Source organism: Indicator indicator, chromosome 1 (assembly GCF_027791375.1).
Source record: "Indicator indicator isolate 239-I01 chromosome 1, UM_Iind_1.1, whole genome shotgun sequence".
NCBI classification, from domain to species: domain Eukaryota; kingdom Metazoa; phylum Chordata; class Aves; order Piciformes; family Indicatoridae; genus Indicator; species Indicator indicator.
This window is the reverse complement of record NC_072010.1, coordinates 68130118-68148388: the sequence shown is the minus strand read 5'-3', so window position 1 is coordinate 68148388 and position 18271 is coordinate 68130118. Positions and strand designations below refer to the sequence as shown.

The 18271-nt window shown below is 39.3% G+C and overlaps 1 protein-coding gene across 1 annotated transcript; it reads right to left on the bottom strand.

The window, feature by feature from the left end:
• Window positions 1-2152: 2152 nt before the first annotated feature.
• On the bottom strand, window positions 2153-16371 carry FHL2 (four and a half LIM domains 2). The gene is made up of 5 exons (XM_054380998.1): window positions 16216-16371; window positions 8076-8250; window positions 4989-5158; window positions 3107-3293; window positions 2153-2304 (listed from the first exon to the last, which is right to left on the bottom strand). The coding sequence occupies exons 1-5, from the start codon at window positions 16369-16371 to the stop codon at window positions 2153-2155; spliced, it is 840 nt and encodes a 279-aa protein (XP_054236973.1).
• Window positions 16372-18271: the final 1900 nt, after the last annotated feature.

The following is an 18271-nucleotide window of genomic DNA, read 5'->3' as shown; positions in this document are numbered from 1 at the left end:
TTTCTTTTGCTGGTGACAAATGAATTCCATCTGGAAGGTGTACTGGGATATTATGTTGTATAACATGGCCATATTTCTTGAAGTTTGTTTTTCAAAGAGATTTATCTTCCTTTGGATTGTTTCCTCTTCATTGTCATACGTCCTGACAGCATACCGTTGCTGACTTTGCAGCAGGCATGTAGCAGAAATAATGCAAAGGGTATTACGTATTGTAGTACAGAAAAAAAAAATAAAGCATGCCCTAGTGTGGAAGTTCAACTTCTGACTTCTGCAAAGATGCATATCTTTTGAATTGTCTTGACCTCGTCGCTTGCTGAGAAAAACACTCTTTTGAGTTTGAGTTTAGAGCCTGCAAACACACTTTTTGTCAGCTGCAATTGACCTGGGCAGGCTGGAGAGTTGGGCAGAGTGGGTAACCTAATGAAGTTCAACTAGATTAAGTGTAGAGTCCTGCACCTGAGGAGGAATAACCCCATGCACCAGTACAGGTTAGAGGTTGACCTGCTGGGGGGCAGCTCTGCAGAGGAGGACCTGGGAGTACTGGTGGACCCCAAGTTAACAATGAGCTACCAGCAGTGTGCATTTGTGGCCAAGAAGGACAGTAATATCCTGGGGTGCATTGAGAAGAGTATGACCACCAGGTTGGGGGAGGTTCTTTTTCGCCCCTACTCTGCCTTGATGAGGCCACAGCTGGAGTATTATGTCCAGTTCTGGTCTATGTAGTTCAAGAGAGACAGGGTACTACTGGAGAGAATCCAACAGAGGTCTACAAAGATGGTCTGGGGACTGGAGCCTCTCTCCTGTGAGGAGAAGCTGAGATGCCTGCGGCTGTTTAGCCTGGAGAAGACTGAGAGTCAATCTTATCAATGCTTACAGATATCTAAAGGGTTGGGGTCAAGGCAACAGGGCCAAACTCTTCTTAGTGGTGCCCAGTGATAGGATAAGGGGCAATGGGCACAAACTACAACACAGAAAGTTCCATCTGAATATAAGGAAAAACTTCTTTCCTGTGAAGGTAGCAGGGTACTGCAACAGGCTGCCCAGAGAGGTTGTGAAGTCTCCTCTGGAGATTTTCAAAAGCTTCCTCGACATGTTTCTGTAAACCTGCTCTAGGTGAACCTGTGTTAGCAGGGAAGGGTTGGACTACATCTCCAGAGGTCCCTTCCAGCTCTTGCTATTTCGTGAATCAGAATTTTCATTTTCAATGACAGTTTTCCCACAGATTTCAGTTAGTAGATGACTATGTTGTATCAGCAGGGCCCATGTGAGGATTGTCTAAACTCCACAGTTTCAGGATAACTGAGTGCAAAAAGGGTTGTTTGTATGGCTCTTGCATTGTAGTTCTTCAGACTGTGAAAGCATTATATTTGTGAATCCTTAATCTGTAGATGCAATTAAACCACAATCACAATTTTGTTTTAAATGATTTTATTTTGAAAAATACAATGTGCAGTGTAATGTCGACTAACTGTAATACTGACACTGTCAGTCGGAACTTGTACTCCACACGATCAGCTAGTCATGCAATAAAATATGTACCTGTTATGAAGCAGTCCCACTTCAACTCTTTTATCATTATCTCTTTATGGCCTGGCACAAATTCTTGTACATTGAAACACCTTCTACACTTACAGTCTTCCTAGACACTTGACAGCACACACTAGTCACATAGCTCAAGAAACACTGAGGTGAGACCACAGCCTTGCTGAAATTGGATGGTGTTTGCCATTTTTATTTCAGTGGGCTGAGAGTTTCACCCTGAATATCCATCTATGAACGTATCATGTGTGACCATTATAATCCTGGAACTATATCGCTTGCTTGTAACTGGAATATTTAGTGGAAGGGAAAAACAAAACCCAAACCAAAAAAACCCAAACAAAATGAGTATGCTACTTCAATAATATCCAAATGGTTTTACAGCTCTGGTTTTGCTTTAGTTTTGGTTAGCTGTAGAAGTTTTAAACACCAGCACTGGTACTAGAGATTTTGAAGTCGTTTTCCCTCCAGATTTGGAGAGTTGAAGAAATAGGTTATGTAACGTTATTAGTACAGTGAAATGCTGAGTGGCAAAGCTAGTTCTGAACATCTGTGTACTTCAGACTATGTATTGCAAGCATGGCTTTCCTCTCCTCACCCCTTGTTTTGAGCCTTAAATATCCTTCCCACACTCAGGGCAAAGAATGTCATCCCTTTCTGTGAGGAAGCCACGACCCACTAATGAGAGTGAGCACTTCTTACAGTTAAAGCAATCGTTATGCCACTGCCGTTCTTCAAAGGAGATGTACTTGGTTCCTCCGAGTCCTATTTGAAAACAAAAACCATTGTGTTAGAAGAAAAGCACATGAGCTACCAAGTGATGCTGTTTCAGAGTCCCCTCATGTGTCACTGTGGAGATCTGACATACAGTAGTGGAAAAAAACGTCAGTGTGACAAATCTATTTGTTGCTGTGCTTAATTTGTTACCGTTATTCTGTATAAACTCAAATAGTTTTGTTGGTTTCAGCCATGTTTGTGAACTAGACTATTACCACTGGTGCTAATGGCAGGTAGGAACTTTAAAGGGCTGGCAGTATGATATGCACCAGAAGAAAAAGGAAGCAACTGCCTCTGTATGGAAGTCTTTGAGTTTTTTTACAGTATGCTTTATGGTATCTAAGTAAGTTAATTTTGTATTGTAAAATGCATTTAAACCATTAAGAAAGAAGTCTGGAGGTTGTGTCATGACCTGATTCATAGAGTTGAAGGAAGAGTGTCTCAAGAAAAGAAGCAAGTTAGCAAACTGCTAAAAGCATTTGAGATTTTGAAGCTATGTAGGTTATTATAAGGGGTATAGAAGTTGTACAGGGGAAAAAAACAAAAGGACCAAATGTCTCATAATAGTAATTGTCTTGTTTAACCTCAGAAATTGTAAGTGATTTGAATGTCATGTATTGGAATGACTAGCTGGAAGTCAATGAAAAGGCATAGTAAGTATTTAAATTTATCCATCTTGAATTGTATAGTATCTTGAGTCTCTCAAATTATTCAGAATTAATTATTTCACCATTTTATCTTCATTGAACATAAAACCAGAATTCAAAGGCACCAGTCATAAGAGACCTACCACTGATTGGGTTTGTGCACCCAGCACACTTTTTGGCGTAGAGGTTGCAGAAGCAGCTCAAGCAATATGCAAACTCATCCCTGGAGGTAAAACGCTGTCCAGACAACTGCTTCTTGCATCCAGTACAAACGAAGCATTCCTTGTGCCACGGCTGCTCCCGGTAAGTGACACCTCCTGTAGTGATAGCCTGTTTTATGGAAAGTGAAACAAAAGGATTTTCTTGAGGGTGGCAGGTTTGTATCTTGGTTTGGTAGAGAGAAAGGTTGATGAGGTTTTTGTGAGTGGAGGGGAAGAAGGCTAAACTGCAGCAAAATAATTTTGGCTGGAGTTGACCTTGAGAAAATAGTTTATGTGATTTATTATAATTTAAGTATTTACACAAAGTAGGCTCATCATAAAAGTACTTTTCATACATTATAGTATCTCTCAAAGTTGTCTTCTTTGTTTTTAAAACTAGTCTCTTTATGTTGCTTTTCATATGTATGTATATGTGTGTGTATGTGTATATATATATATATTCATCTCATCTCCGTTCTTCACCTGTCCCATTCTTCATGAAACACCTTAGGTGTTTCCACTTCTCTGTTACTTTCCTTGACAAATACCATTTTATCTCAAATGTTAGCTAAGATCTTTGCTTTCTACTTCTCTGGACTTTTATCTGGGGATTTTTTCCCAACAAGTCGTTGCCTCCTAAAACAGGTCCTCTGATATTTGACACGCTGAAGTTTTTTGATCCTTTGCGTATTGCTAAGAAGGCTGTAAAGTTGGACAGTTTATTTTTATTTCCTTTCTTTCACAAAGGGAGATTCTTTGAGAGTCAAGCTTGTATGTGGTCATGCTGCTTAATATGTAAATTCATCTGTGACTTTGCCTGTTTCCCAAGTATTTTTTGAGTTTGTTCTCAACTGTAGTTAACATTTTAAAATTGTGCGCTAGACAGAAATTTTAAGATACAAACCTCCTCAAAGCTTCAGAAAATTAATGGATGGGTACGAATTAGTAAAGGTAATGAGTATACTTCAGTCCAAAGGCTGAAAGAAAAATTTAGCTTTTATGTGTTCTGTTTTGCAAAGGTGCAGTTGTTTCTGGCCAGCTATTACCTCTGACCAGACTGCAGCTTTGCTTGGCTGAAAGGACAAGTGAGCACGTAGAAGAAAGTGAAGAAAGTCTGGGTAGTGTGGGCACAGGTGGTGGCAAAGGGAGACAAAAAGTAAACAGTGGCAGTGGGAGAGGGAATTTACTGCCAATATAGCCATAGTTTTCATTAGCTTTGCCTATGCATATGGTAGTTCTGTAAGTGTCAAGACTATTCTTTTTAGGGAAGAATTCTAAAATACTTAGCAGTGTCTATGCATAGAATTCAGGCTGTTCACAAACAAAAGGTCCTTAGCCTAGAAAGCCATTCTCCTGAGCATTTTGAGTTTAGTGGTGTTTATTTCAGGAACGGCATTTTCCCTGTGTAAAGCTTATCTCTCTGTCTTGAACTTGATTAGAATATTGAAACATCACTGATGTTAGCTCATCTTCCTCCCACTTGAAATGTTTAGATATATAATGTATGATGTTATATGGGTTATATTAGAATGAGAATATTCCACTGCAGTTTTTATTTTGTTTCATGGTGGGTTTTTTTTTTTTTAATAATGTGTTGACTGTGTTCTTTCAGTACAAAGGGGTCTTTAACCCTGAGTAAGAGGATTTTCATTGTAAATGCTGTGTCTGGTGCAGGATAGGAACTAAAATTGTATCATCTCGTAAAATCATTTGATTCTGAATATTTTAACACACAGGAAAATAAAATATTTTGCCTACTTGGATGTGAAATGGTGGGATGGACTTCAATCCCTTAGGTTTTTAGCTAAGTAAAATAAGATAATACCTTCTTGCACTGGACGCACTGCATGGCAAACTGCTTTTCATAGCAGGGTACACAAAAGTTTTGACTGTCCTTAGGGATGAAACTCTTCGTCCCGATAGGCTGTTGGCAGCGGTAGCAGATGAAGCAGGTCTCATGCCAGCTGTTGCCCTTGTATTCCATCTTCCGAGTACCTGTAATGAGATCAGAGGATCAGCTGAACTTCTTCTGGCTAAGATGGATGCAATTTGGAGCTCGTTTGCCTATTGTCACTCAATAAAACAGTGCAGCTAGGAGCTAGAGGCTACTTCATGTTCCTACCAGCTTTGCGTGGTATTTGGTACCATTTTAGATTTTCAGAGAAGGATTGGTTCTTTTCCTCCTATAAAGAACAGAAACATTTACTGCTAATAACGAGGACTTAGGTCACCTTTTTGTGGTGTTATTAGAGTTAATTAATTCTAATACACAGGAAGATTCTGAGATATTGGCAAGATACCAATAAAAGCTGCTGTTAGTGCTGAGTTAAGGTAAGGCTGTTACTTATTAAAGTTTGACTTGGGTCATTCCAAGTCCCTGTTTCTTTTTCAGTCAGCCGCAAGATACCTGGCTAATTACTGACAAGCTTCTTGCATCCCTTTCACAATAAAGTCACAAAGGATCATTTTGTGTCTGCTCTGTATCCTTATTCCTGTTCTTGTTGAGGTCCACTATAAATTTTCAATGGTTTCAGCTCTGCAACACCTATCCTAACTGTTTTTCTGTCTCTTGAAACTTTCAGTAAGAAGCTTTCTCTCTGTCTTCAGTTGTATTTAAGCCACAATGAAAACAGGAAAGGAAGAAAAATAATTTTAAACAATCCTTTACTGAAAAGCAGAGAAGTGGTATGGTAGTTAGGAGATTAATACACTTGTTTCGAATGGAGGTTTAGGGTACAGATACTGTACTTTGCAGATTCAGACCACTATAGACTCTGAGCCCTTTTAGGAAATTGGACATGCTTTATCCCATGGACAATTTTCATTGCACATTATACAATTTCCTGTGTACCAGTGTGAGTCAGAATATTTGATACTGTCCAGAAGGGAAAACAAACAAATGGTGCTTCTACAGTTCTGTGTTACTCTTGAAGCCTATAGCAACCTATGATATCAGGTGCTCAGAAGGCTGACAAGCTGATCATGTTGGCTAATGATGAAGAGCCATGCTAATTCCTTTGATGCTGACTCTCCCCACCCCCATTGCTGCAGGGTGCAGTTTTAGCATTTTTCCCTTCTCAAGCATTAATTCCTGTTTGTTTACTAGTCGCATGTTTTTCAGTTTCATTAAATTCTGCCCACAGGCATGCTTCAGGATTTATTTTTTTTGTTTTTTAAGAACTGATTTGCAGCAGCGTAGTAGGTGAACTGTTAGTTACCTTTCTGCCTGATGCTTATGTGCTTGAATGTTTTGGATCCATTTTATTAATGGACACTGTTTAAGAATTTTGCCTTCTCTCTGCTGGTAACTTTTTATATCATGCCAAGGAGTAAGTAAATCAGTCCTTGAAGGAATGATATTCTGAAAAAAGGAGATGTGGACAACTTTTAATAATCTAGCAAATTTTGTTTTCATATTTTTAGCAGTATGCTCTTTGGGATTGTGTTGTCACTGAAACTCAAGGCAGGGGGATCCCTGCTTGTTAGCTGCTGGACTGAAGTCAGTGGGAGTTCAGTTTGCAGAACGACTGAAAGATCAAGCTTATAATTAGTTTAGTATTTAATGGGCATGTCATAATAATGCTTTATTAAATCTAAATTGTACACTTAGTGGAGCAAAGCAAAGGGCAAGTGTAACATTAGCAGCCTCCATAAAGGGTATCCAACCACTTGCTGGTTCTTTCAGAATGAATTGTACTTCAATTAGTGATCATAGTACTCTGGTGTAGCTTCTTTACTAATGTGGTGTGCTGTGCAAGTAGAAAATACATGCTGAGTATACTGTTCTCTGAATGTGGTGACATCATGGCTATCTTGAGTAAGAAGCTGAAGACCAGTTGGTGGTTTTAAATTTTCATCAAAATTTCTTCTGTTTCATATTGTAAGAGTAGAAGGGATTCTCTGGGTTGCTGAATCTAGCTTCTATTACTAGTTATCAGTCTATAGCTGTAATAACAGATATAAGGAGACCCATTCAGTAAATAAGCACACTGGTCACGGGGGTGAATTTGATGAACGATCTAAAATACATATACATATATGGAGTTCAAGCTTTAATAGCACTAGCTATTCTGAGGCACATCAGTTGTTAGTGCTATATCAGTAAAAACAGGTGCACATGGACTAGTAGAAGGAGATGCTCACACACAGTCATGAATGAATGGATAGGGACATCTGCTTTTGAATATAATTTCTGTTTATACATTCTTTTTCATCATCAAGCCCTTATTTTTATGCCTTAGGTACACATTAGGTCCAACTTTGGTCCAAGATGGCCATTGTCAGAACCAGCCAAGAAAAGATTTTACCAGAAAAAGTAACAAGTAAGTGTTATGGGAGCATACACAAGCATTCTTCAAACTGCTTTCTGAACCAATATTCCTTCCACTTTAAGCTCTCAAATCATCATTGATTACTGTAGTATTGATATGAGCAGATGAGGCTTTAGTGATGTGTTACTATAACCTCATGTTTCATATTGAGAAAGAAAATAGCTCTTTCCTGTTTCTTCTTTTTGCTCAAGAAAGACCTTGTAGGCACTTCCACCAGTTTTTCATTTTTATGGGAGAAACTAAATTTAGAATAATTACAATAAAAGCTAAACAGTGAAATAAGTAAGCTTATAAATGCAGGCTGTTTCTGATTTTTCAAGTGGTGGAAGCCAATCAAAATAAAGTACAAAGTTTGGATTGGACAGAGAGACCAATTTTAGTTGTCCGGCCATCAAAAGCCTTTTAATGAATACTTGAAATGACTTAGGATGCACCTTCAACTGTATTGTACAAAGTTCAGAAGGACATAACAGAGATAGTCATGGAAAAGCATTTTTCGCAAATGTTGTTTGGTTTAGGTTTAGGTTTAGGTTTGATATTTGGCCTAATCTTTACGTAGTTCAAAAAGTGAGCATTCTAACCTGGCATAATAGTCTTCTTACACTCGTTACATTTGGAAGAGTATTCATTGGAGTAGCAATCAGTACAAAGTAGATGTTCCTCTTTTGCAGCAAAAGGTTTGTCCACCAATGAATTCTTGCATTGGAAGCAGTGGAAGCAGGTTTCATGCCAGTGACGGTCCTTGTAAGACAGATCCTGTAGAAATTCAAAACCATGGAGTAAGCAGAATGAATAATTCGCACAACTGGAAGCTCAGAGAATGCAAACATCGAAATCTGAACCACAGCCAGGAGCAGAGCCTGATTTGCATGGCTCAAGCAAACAAAATGTTTTGATGAAAGTGAATTTATTTTGCTATGATAGTCAAGAACAGCTTGTGACAACTATCAACCCTTTTTTCAGTTCAAGGTAACCTTTGTATTTTGATTGTGGCACAGGAACAAGTAATTTCATTGAAGTATTTCCTCTGAGAGTAAAGCCCTGTTTCCAACTCAGATTAAAACTTGTTAACCTTCTGTGTATAACAGACTTCCCCTATTTGTCTTTGCTATTGCTGATTTCTGGGTCATTTCATAGCTGTTCACTCCTGGGCAGAAATACTTTTCCCAATTACTTTCTGGCATTTTTTCAGTTCAGCAGATCTGCACCAAGGGTGGAATTGGTTTGATCTCCACTTCTTTTTTTTTTTTTTTTCTTTTCCCCACTGCTACTAATTTTTACTGACTCTTCTACTTTGGTTTACCTATGCTTCAAATGTGGATCAGACTGAAAGATAGAGACCATGTTGTACCTGCAGAACACTCTGTCCGAGGGAATATCATGGACACCTAAGTATTTAAAATACTCTCTGCAGTGGTACTTTTATCAATTGAAAAAACCACCAATCCTTCTAAAAATTGTGACATAAAGAAATGGATTGCGCCTTTTAAAATTTAAATTAAAGTGTCCTAATTATGTAAAGCTTGAACTTCAAACACAATGGAGCTTAGATGGTTACCCCTAAATATATAGTCTTGTGTTTGAGGTGTTAATGTGAAGAGCTGATATTGCGAGTTTATGAGTATAAAAATTGAGCAGAAATAACTTCTGTGGTAGGTCAAGATCCATCATGTATAAATTACAAGCACTGAAGAAAAAGAGTGAATTGTAGATTTTTTTAATCTATGTAGACTTTTTAATCTGTTGTAAACTTTGTAATCTATCACAAAGTGTTCAAACATAGTCTAGCCTAAGCTGCTCCATGTCAGTCAGTACAGTCACAGGTAATTTCAAGTGTGAAGTCTTAGCTCAGAGCAAACAAAAGATCCTGTGGATTTAGGTTAGCATAAAATAACCACACATTATGTCTGCAAGAGCATTGTTTTCATAAATAGCTAACAGGAAGCACTGAAATACTTTTGCCTACCTCAGCTGATGTGTGACAGCTTGTTAAACTACAGTAACTTCAATCAGAATTTGACTGTGCAATAAAGAGTTTCTGTTTGGTCTTGCCTAAATTTCTTAAATCACAATGAGTAACAAGTGATACCTTTCATCTTAGAGGTTACACTCTGTGTATCTAAGCCTCCTACTTTACAGCTTGTGGGCAGTTGGTTTTTCATCTTGCTTGGTCATTTCAGCTACCTCCTTTTGGAACAGCCCAAATTTCTGACTGTAAAATTTAAATCCTTTTTAATAGCAAAATGAGAGAAAACCCAGGTATTTACAGCATTGGTTTTGGGTTGGGGGGTATTGGCTTTTTGTTTGTGTTCTGTGTTTCTTTAAATGAAGTTGAATAGCTTAAATATGATCCCAGAGGAGAATAATATTTTCCATGGAATAGTACAAGATACAGCCAACAGTTTTCCAAAATGTGAAATTTGCCTGCTAGAAAGTAGAATGACAACAGATCTGGGGTTTTTTGTTTTCCTCTCTTATCTCTTCACCACTTGATGTTCTTCTCCTCTTTTTACAACATTCTGCAAGCTATTTTTCATCTCAAATTAATATGATATTAACTGCTTTTGTTTTTACCTTGTTTTATGAATAAAATTAGACTCTTGAGAAGGTGTGTGCTTTTTTAGAAGAGCAGTAATGAAGACAAAGATTAGGTTTCGATGGTGCAAGATTTGATCCTTCAGTTAATTACCATAGCAGCTTGTATAGATGCTAACTGGCTAGGTGAAAGTAACAGATATTTCATCATGGCAGCTACAACCTAAAGTGCACATGATACAGGCTGACATGAATAACCTGGAGAGATTGTAAGAGATATTGTCATCAAACGTAGAGAGAGTCAGTAAGATGTCTGTTTTGACATGCTTGCAACAGAATATTAGACTGATGAAATGGATATTGCTTTCTATCTCTGAATCTGTCACATCCCAAGCAAGGAAGTTCAAGGTACTGTTCAAACCATTTCTTCATCATGATTGTTCTTAGGTCAGCATAATAAAGTCACCAGAAATCAAATTTATTCTACTTCAGTTGTTGCATTTCAGACTGGAGGCCTTGGCTTGCCCATAAGATGTGGCTCTATTGATCTGGAGCAGATGCTATGTTGGGGAAGTTGTGTGTGCAAAACCAACTTCAAGCTTGTCAGACTGCTAGGCTGGTCCTCTGTTAAGTTGAAAGATACTAGGCTTAGTCTAAGGATGTGAACTCAGATTATGCTAGCTGATTGTGACCCAAATAAATATGTTCCAGCAGAAGGTACAAGTGATACATATACAGATGATTCCAGGGGGATCAGAACTGGAGTCTATCCTTAAAATATTAAAGCACATGGCTTCTCAGCTGCTTTATACAGCCTGAATGAAATGAGTCCCTGGTGCTACGTATTTGAATTGTGGGTTTTAATGCAGCCTTCTATGTTGGTTAAAAAAACAGAGAATGACTCTTTTTGCCATCAATTTGTGCATCTGTCTATGCAGGCTGATGGCCACCAAGCTCTTAGAATCATAGAATCATAGAATCAACCAGGTTGGGAGAGACCTCCAAGATCATCTAGTCCAACCTATCACCCAGGCCTAAGCAATCAACTAGACCATGGCACTAAGTGCCTCATCCAGTCTCCTCTTGAATGTCTCCAGTGACGGCAACTCCACCACCTCCCTGGGCAGCCCACTCCAATGGGCAATCACTCTCTCTGTGAAGAACTTCCTCCCAACATCCTTTACCTCCCCCAGCACAACTTGAGACTGTGTCCTCTTGTCCTGCTGCTGGTTGCCTGGGAGAAGAGACCAACCCCCACCTGGCTACAACCTCCCTTCAGGTAGTTGTAGACAGCAATGAGGTCACCCCTGAGCCTTCTCTTCTCCAGGCTAAACAACCCCAGCTCCCTCAGCCTCTCCTCATAGGGTTTGTGTTCCAGGCCTCTCACCAGCTTTGTTGCCCTTCTCTGGACATGTTCTGGTACCTCAACATCTTATTAGATAAAGCACACATAAGCACAGGTAAGATACTTACTACATAAAGCACAGAAGACTGGAGAATTCCCACAGATTGACTTTTGAGAAGTAGAATGGCATTTACATATACAGATATGCATGCATCACAGATGCTCATGCATGTGGTCTGTCTTCTATGAGTGCTTTGCAGCTGAAGTGCAGAGAGCACCAGAACAGTTCTAGGTGTGCTGCTAGTAAAAAGAGCCAAGGAGAGGAGGGTGATGCCTGTATCTGTAGAGCTGTGATAAATCCTGCAGCAGAATTTGCGAGGAAAATTATTTAACACTTCATTCAGTTACATTTCTGAACATGGAAAGTAGTCATTCCCTTGTCTGGTTTCATTTGAAGACAAAAAAGTAACCAATTATCAATACCTGAAACTACTCAAATTTTAATGGATACTGTTCTCATGCTGATCTGAGATTCAGCCTCAGCTGAAAATGTCAGCTCAGTGTTCCTTTGGACAACCAAATGAATGATGGATGTTTCTCAAACAGATGTCAGAAAGTGGGCCAAGTGGACGTCCTTTATATGCACTCAGGTGACTGCAAGAATATACAGCAAGCAAAACTTAATGTTTGTATTTGTATCCAAAACTTTTTAGAGTGATCCCACGCAAAATAAGTTTGAAAAGTCATTGTGTACTTTGCAAGCAATTTTATTTCCACTAATTTTCATTATTATGTCCCCCTGAAAAACTTCAAGATAACTGTTTTCAACATTCCAGATGATGTCTTACAGCTCCTCCATAGTTCTGTGTAGTTTTGACCCAGCGTGGTTTATTCAGCCTCTAGATTGGGACTTCAGGCGACTTTTTAAAAAAAAACTAGAAAAGTTATGTTTTGTTGTTTGGGGTTTTTTGTTTGCTTGTTTGTTTGGTTGTTTTTTTTTAACTAGAAGAGCCCCACAATTGGAGTTACCAGGTAGCTGGCTTAGGCATAGACTCATTGTATCCTGCAGCTGTATTGTCTTCTACTCTGGCTTTCTAAATGGAAGTAAACTGAAGCCATTATGTATTAGCTTTTCTCCAGAACTGGCTTTCAACAGAGGCACAATAGGAAGAAGGAGTTTAGAAAGTCTATTACCAGAAGAGTAACCATGTAGGTTTGTTCACAGGTGAAGACTACATCAAACTTTTTTTGCTTGCTGCAATGCCCTTTTCAGAAGGTTGAGAAGGGGTATGCCAACAAATTGCTGTACAGATTTTAGCCATGCACACCCTGCATCATCACACTGGAGTACGTCAGGCTTGCAGATGTATATCAAAAGCATGTTTAAAAAGCAGGTAAAAGCAAGCAATATTGTGTTGAATCCAACCCCTAGAGATATGAGAAAAGATGAAGGTATCTGCCTCTTTTACTATTCCACTTCACAACTAGCCTGATATTCAGTAATGCACTGAAAAACTGTTACAACTCAGGACAGGGTTTAAACATATGAAAAATTAGAAAAACAACTATTTCCACCCTTTCCTGATCCACATTACTAGAGGCTTTGTTTTTTGTTTAGTTTATATGTAAGATTGACCTTTTTGATTAATTTTTGGCCTGCATGCTGACACAGTGGCTTTATCTCACAATCCACTTTTAATTTTATCCTTGCATTTTGCAGAAAAAGTTTTGACCCCCTCCTACTTGCCAAGGCCAACTTGTGGACTGCATTAAACACTGGATTACTGTAAGTATTTCCTGTATTTGTGGTGGTTTCTGTGCCACAGGGCCTGCAAGAAAACTTAAGAAAAATAGCTCAAATCAACCAAAAGTCACACTTTGGCAGTTTTCAAATGAGAACCTAATGGATGGATTTCCAGAAAGAAGTGTGAAACTGTAGCTGTGGTGAGGGCTCACCAGAAACATAGGCAATGAAATACCAATTCTTTTTAGATAGAGCAAATTTCCACTAGAACCTGTTGGCATATGGATAATCTGTCATAACTGCAAGAGGGATGGCATTGTGCTCTTCTACTGCCAACAGCACCTCCTACCACTCAGTATATGAAGCTTTTAATCTGCCTCTGAAAGCTTCATAAACATCAGCTAGAATTTTTTACAGTTAATGAAATGTCCACAGTCCAAAGGTGTTATTCAGACATATGTTGTCATTTAGGGGTTATCTGCTGGGGGGAAAAGAAATTAAGAACAAATTACTCAGTTACATTCACGATTACCCATAAATTACCACAGGAAGATGGCAAAGCAAATTCTCCCCTGATTTGAATTCAAAGAAAGCTTCTCTTCAGGATAATTGTCTTCTGGGCTCTGTGCCACAACTAATGCACAGGGTGAAAAGCTGGCATCAGTTTTATCCTCTCAGAGCCCAGTGCTGTCAAAGTTGGACTATTCCCAGTCTCTTAGCAGGCTGAAGTTCAACTCAGGTGAGCTGATACTATGCATTGGTGCTGATACACCACAGTAACGTCAGAGATGAAGAACTGGCCATCCTTTTGTCTACCTGTTTTACTTTGCTGTAACCCTTTCAGAGATAGGAGGGTTGCTTTCATTTGGGAGGGTGGGTGGGAGGGAAACAGAGATTTTGACTGCAGCTGGGTTCTCAGTTCATCTTCTCTTAGTGTAGAAAAACAGTGGTGGACAAAAAGGGACTTGCAAAGGAAGATCTGAGGTGAGAGCTATTAAGAACTTCTCATGTTGTAATGTGGATGTGAGGATGGGTGCCCCTGCCAGATGCAGAGCTGTGGATGTCACCCAAGACTGTCACTCCATTAGGTTTTAGATCCTAATTTTACAGCTGTGTAAAAAGGCTAAGTGAGAACATACAAATAAATATGGATCCTGTTTTCTACATGCATTGAACACACTGGTTTTATTCCCATTTTGTCTTCTTTGCTCAGAGGAAAATGCAAATGCAATATGTAACAATGTATATTAAAATATGTATGTTTGTATACCTATATGTCTATATACAGCTTAACAAGGAGCAGAATCATGATTTTTTGTGACTTTGTGTTTCATGGCTGAATTATACTCAGTCATACAGTACACAAGCTCAAACTGAAACTTAACATGTGGCTGAGGCACTTTGCATGGGCTATCTCGAATGTATTCTCTGTCACTGGAAAAACCTACTTCCATTTTCCTCAGTGAGAACATTAGTAGAATCTCTTTCTACTCAACCACAGTTTTTTTCCAGAAAATTTGTAGGATTTAAGTTTGCCACTTTCGTCTGTCAGAATTTGGTTGAAATTCGTCAACATTTTCAAAACCTAAAGCATAAAGCATGAGCAGGCACAAACAATAGTCACAGAAACAAAAAAGGACACATTTGTTTCTGCTACACTTTATAGCTTTTTAAGAACTCTTTATTTACTATCCTGTAGTTCTGTTTTCCACATATAGTTTTATTTCTTTACATTATAAAATATTCTTATATTGCAGATAGTTAGGGCTCTTTCTTCTACCTACTGTTAGTGTGTCTTGCTTAAAAGTACAGAAGGGCAGTATATCAGATAACACCCACACTCCCTAAATCCATAAATCTGGGTTGAAAAGTTCAGCCTGATTAATTCCTGAATACTTTGTCCAAGATTTGTTGAAGCTGGTCCAAGTTTTTAAATTCTTGAATATCAACACATGGAAATATATTCTCAGGGGATTAGAAAGAGACCTTAAAACAAAAGCACATTCTGGAATGGGGCAGAAGTATTTTGCTTTTTTCAGGTCAGGCCAGCTGTATCTCTTCTCTAATCTGAATATTTATGAGTTGTAGGAAAGCTGGCAGTTTTATGCCCTCTTACAGATATTTGCCAGTTCCCTCTCATGAGGGTGAAACATTCTCACCTTTTTAAGTCTTCTCCAAGGGGCTTTCCTACTGATTTGCCAATAGAGAATAGAAGAATTTAGAAGATATGAGACACTGATTTTTACCAGTCTGACTAGTGATAGACTGGTAGTATCAGTAATAGGGACTAATTGGTACTTCTTGAAGTATGGCTCAGCAACATAGGAAATCAAGTGCCAGACCTCCTTCTACCAGTCAGGAATCCCAAGGCTATGCAAGGCAAATTGCTGTGTAAACTCACTCTGTCAGTGAAACTCTTGGTCAACTTTGAATGGCTTAATTTTGTGCAAAGACAATGAATATTAACTAAGTCTGTCTGTAGCAGTCCAACAGACGTTTCACTGGATGGCTCAGATATTGTCTATGGTCATTCAGTCACAGTAAAACTGGCCCAAACTCCAGTTTTGGTTAATTTAAAAGAAATGCAGGTGGTCACACATTATTTGTACCAGGTAAGTGTTTGCACAGCAGTGCATAGCTCAAGCAAGCAAGGGCTCTTCTGTGTCCTTTAAAATCTTTAGTTAGACTCCACTGTCATCATTCTATACTTAAAAAGCTAATTATACTGCATTCCAATGGGTTTATTACTTAGGTCAACATTAGCTGGATTTTTGTGGTCCATGAGTTGGCACCTCTTCTTAAGGATGTTTTGTCATCTTGATGATAACTGAGTTGTGGCAGCTTCAAAGCCAGCAGCAGCTTAGCTCCCTCTGACCCAGAGGTAGGCAAAATCAGCTTCTGTCAGCATTCCAGACCCCAGATGGCCCCAAGGACAGCAGAGGCAGATACAGGGGTCTAGAAAGCGCCGTTTCCCACCAGAAGAAACTACTAGGTAGCTGTTATGCTGGATCCTACCAGATAATAGCTCCATGCCTAAAAGCTGTATATCCAGGCTACTCTGCCAAGATTACTGTAACAAGACACATATCTGGCATACCTTGCAGTCAGCACCAATAGGTTTTTTGCACTCGTCACAGGTGTTGGAATAAAGGTTTTCATAGCATTTCACGCAGTAGGGGCTGTCCTCCTTCAGGATGTACTTCTTACCAAAGAGGGACTCTTTGCAGTGGTGGCAGTCAAAGCGTTCAGTCATGTTGGTGTCTGAGAGTCCAGCTGTCCTGTCATGAAGACAGAAATAAGCATGTCAGACTGCGTTACACCTAGCCCAATCATCCCTGAAAGGTCCATCAGTTCTGGTTTATCGCATCATACCTCCATTGTAATTCAACTTTCAGTCAGATAAATCAGCACAATAGGAAGAAAATGAGCTATAAATTTTGCAGTGCTGGGTAATGACAGTGCCTCACCTATTTTAGCCATCCATTGACCTCTTTTTGAGCTAGTGGTAGAGACAAGAGAGAAGAGTCACTTCTGAGTTTGAAGAATCAATACGGAATTTGTGAATAAGATTTGACCCAATATGTCCAAAGCAAGAAAGTCTTTCTGTAGCCGATGGAGAGAGACAAGTACTTTAAGAGGATGAGTCAGATAATCTTCAGAAGGAGCAAAATCTCCTCTTTGAAGACGGAAGAAGGTTTGCATTGCTGGTACACTTTAGTCATGCACCAGCTATCAGGCATCACCGTTGTGTACTTCTGCTCCTTCATTCTCTACATTCTTAGTGAGCCAGTATCTGGCAATCACTGCCCTGCAAGGAAACACCAACCCTCCATCTCTACTTGTGCATGGGACTATGGGCACTGTTAACAGCAGGAGATGAGGGGTTGGTGATTGTATATCTGATTGTTCCCTGATGCAGCTGAATGAGTTATCCAACAGCTGTGGTGCACTGGGACACAAGTGAGACCTAGCTACCCTGATTCAGGCAAATGTCAAACAATGATTACAGACATAGAGAAGCAAGTAGAAGGAACTGCAAATGGATACACCAGCTTGTCTCAATTAGTGCCAACTGCTATTTGCTCCTCAGCTCTTGTTATGTCTTCAGCATTTTCTGGATGCACACACAAGCAGTTATGACTTGATTACTTGTATGGATGTTCTTTATTCAGTGGGACAATATATATTGGGGTTTATTGGAGTCATCAGCTTCTTTCTTAACCTGAGGCTAGCTATTACGTGTTGTGCCTGAACTCTGGAGGTTACAGCTGGAGTAGGGCACAGATCACTGCTTAGGAAGAGAATTTCCTGGGCAGAAAGTACATTCCACCCGGATTTCATGATCTTCACTGCCTGCCAGGCTTTGTCTTCTCTTTAAGCCATATTTGATCTATAAAGCCTTAAATGTTTTGCGTACTAATGGCTTAATTGGCTAACTCTGTCTTTCACACACAAGTGACATTTACAGCAGCTGCAGTCCTTTTGCCAACTTCAGCTCTGAGTTTTAAACAAACTGTTGTTACTTGCTGAGTGTTCTTGATGCAGGTTGCTTGATCTTGGATTTTGTCCTCTACTTCTGGTAGTGGGAGTCACTCTTAGGCCATTCTGAAATCCTGAGTTCTCCTCTGGCATTTCAGGTTTTATTATTATTTTTTATTCCACGTAGCTGGTGTTTGATTGAGATTTTAGGGCAGTCTGAATTGGCAAAGTTTGTCTTGATGGCTAGAAATATTTTTTCAGTTGGTTTAGGGTTTTTGTTTGTTTTTTTAAATAATTGTTTGTTTGGTTTTGTTTGACTTTTTTTTTTTTATTTAATAATGCTTGGTCAACTGCTGTGATTATAGCACAGACTAAGGGATGAATGCCTTTATATGTGTGTGATGAGGTAAGTGAGAGCTCATCAGCTAGGAACTCCAAGAAACTGCTGAAGGAGTCAAACTACCAAAACTTGCTTGGAAGAAAAACCCTGACAGCTGTTCATCTGTGCTGTGGACAGCCCAGAAAGAGTAGTAGTCCTGCTCTTTTGACCCTACAGATGCTGTAGGAACTGCTTATATAATCTAAGGGGGAGCTAGGAGTATATTGGGTGCTCTTGGTCCTTAAGGAGTAGAGAGGATCATAGGAACTGATAACAACAAGACAAGAAGTAGGGA

What these genes read in the sequence shown, in the direction of transcription:
- FHL2 (XM_054380998.1), bottom strand. Translation starts at nt 16,371, where the DNA reads ATGACTGAACGCTTTGACTGCCACCACTGCAAAGAGTCCCTCTTTGGT. An exon ending in CTATTGGTGCTGACTGCAAG is followed by an intron (nt 8,251 to 16,215) that starts GTATGCCAGATA and finishes GAATTTCTACAG; the next exon opens with GATCTGTCTTACAAGGACCG. An exon ending in TAAGAAGACTATTATGCCAG is followed by an intron (nt 5,159 to 8,075) that starts GTTAGAATGCTC and finishes ATCTCATTACAG; the next exon opens with GTACTCGGAAGATGGAATAC.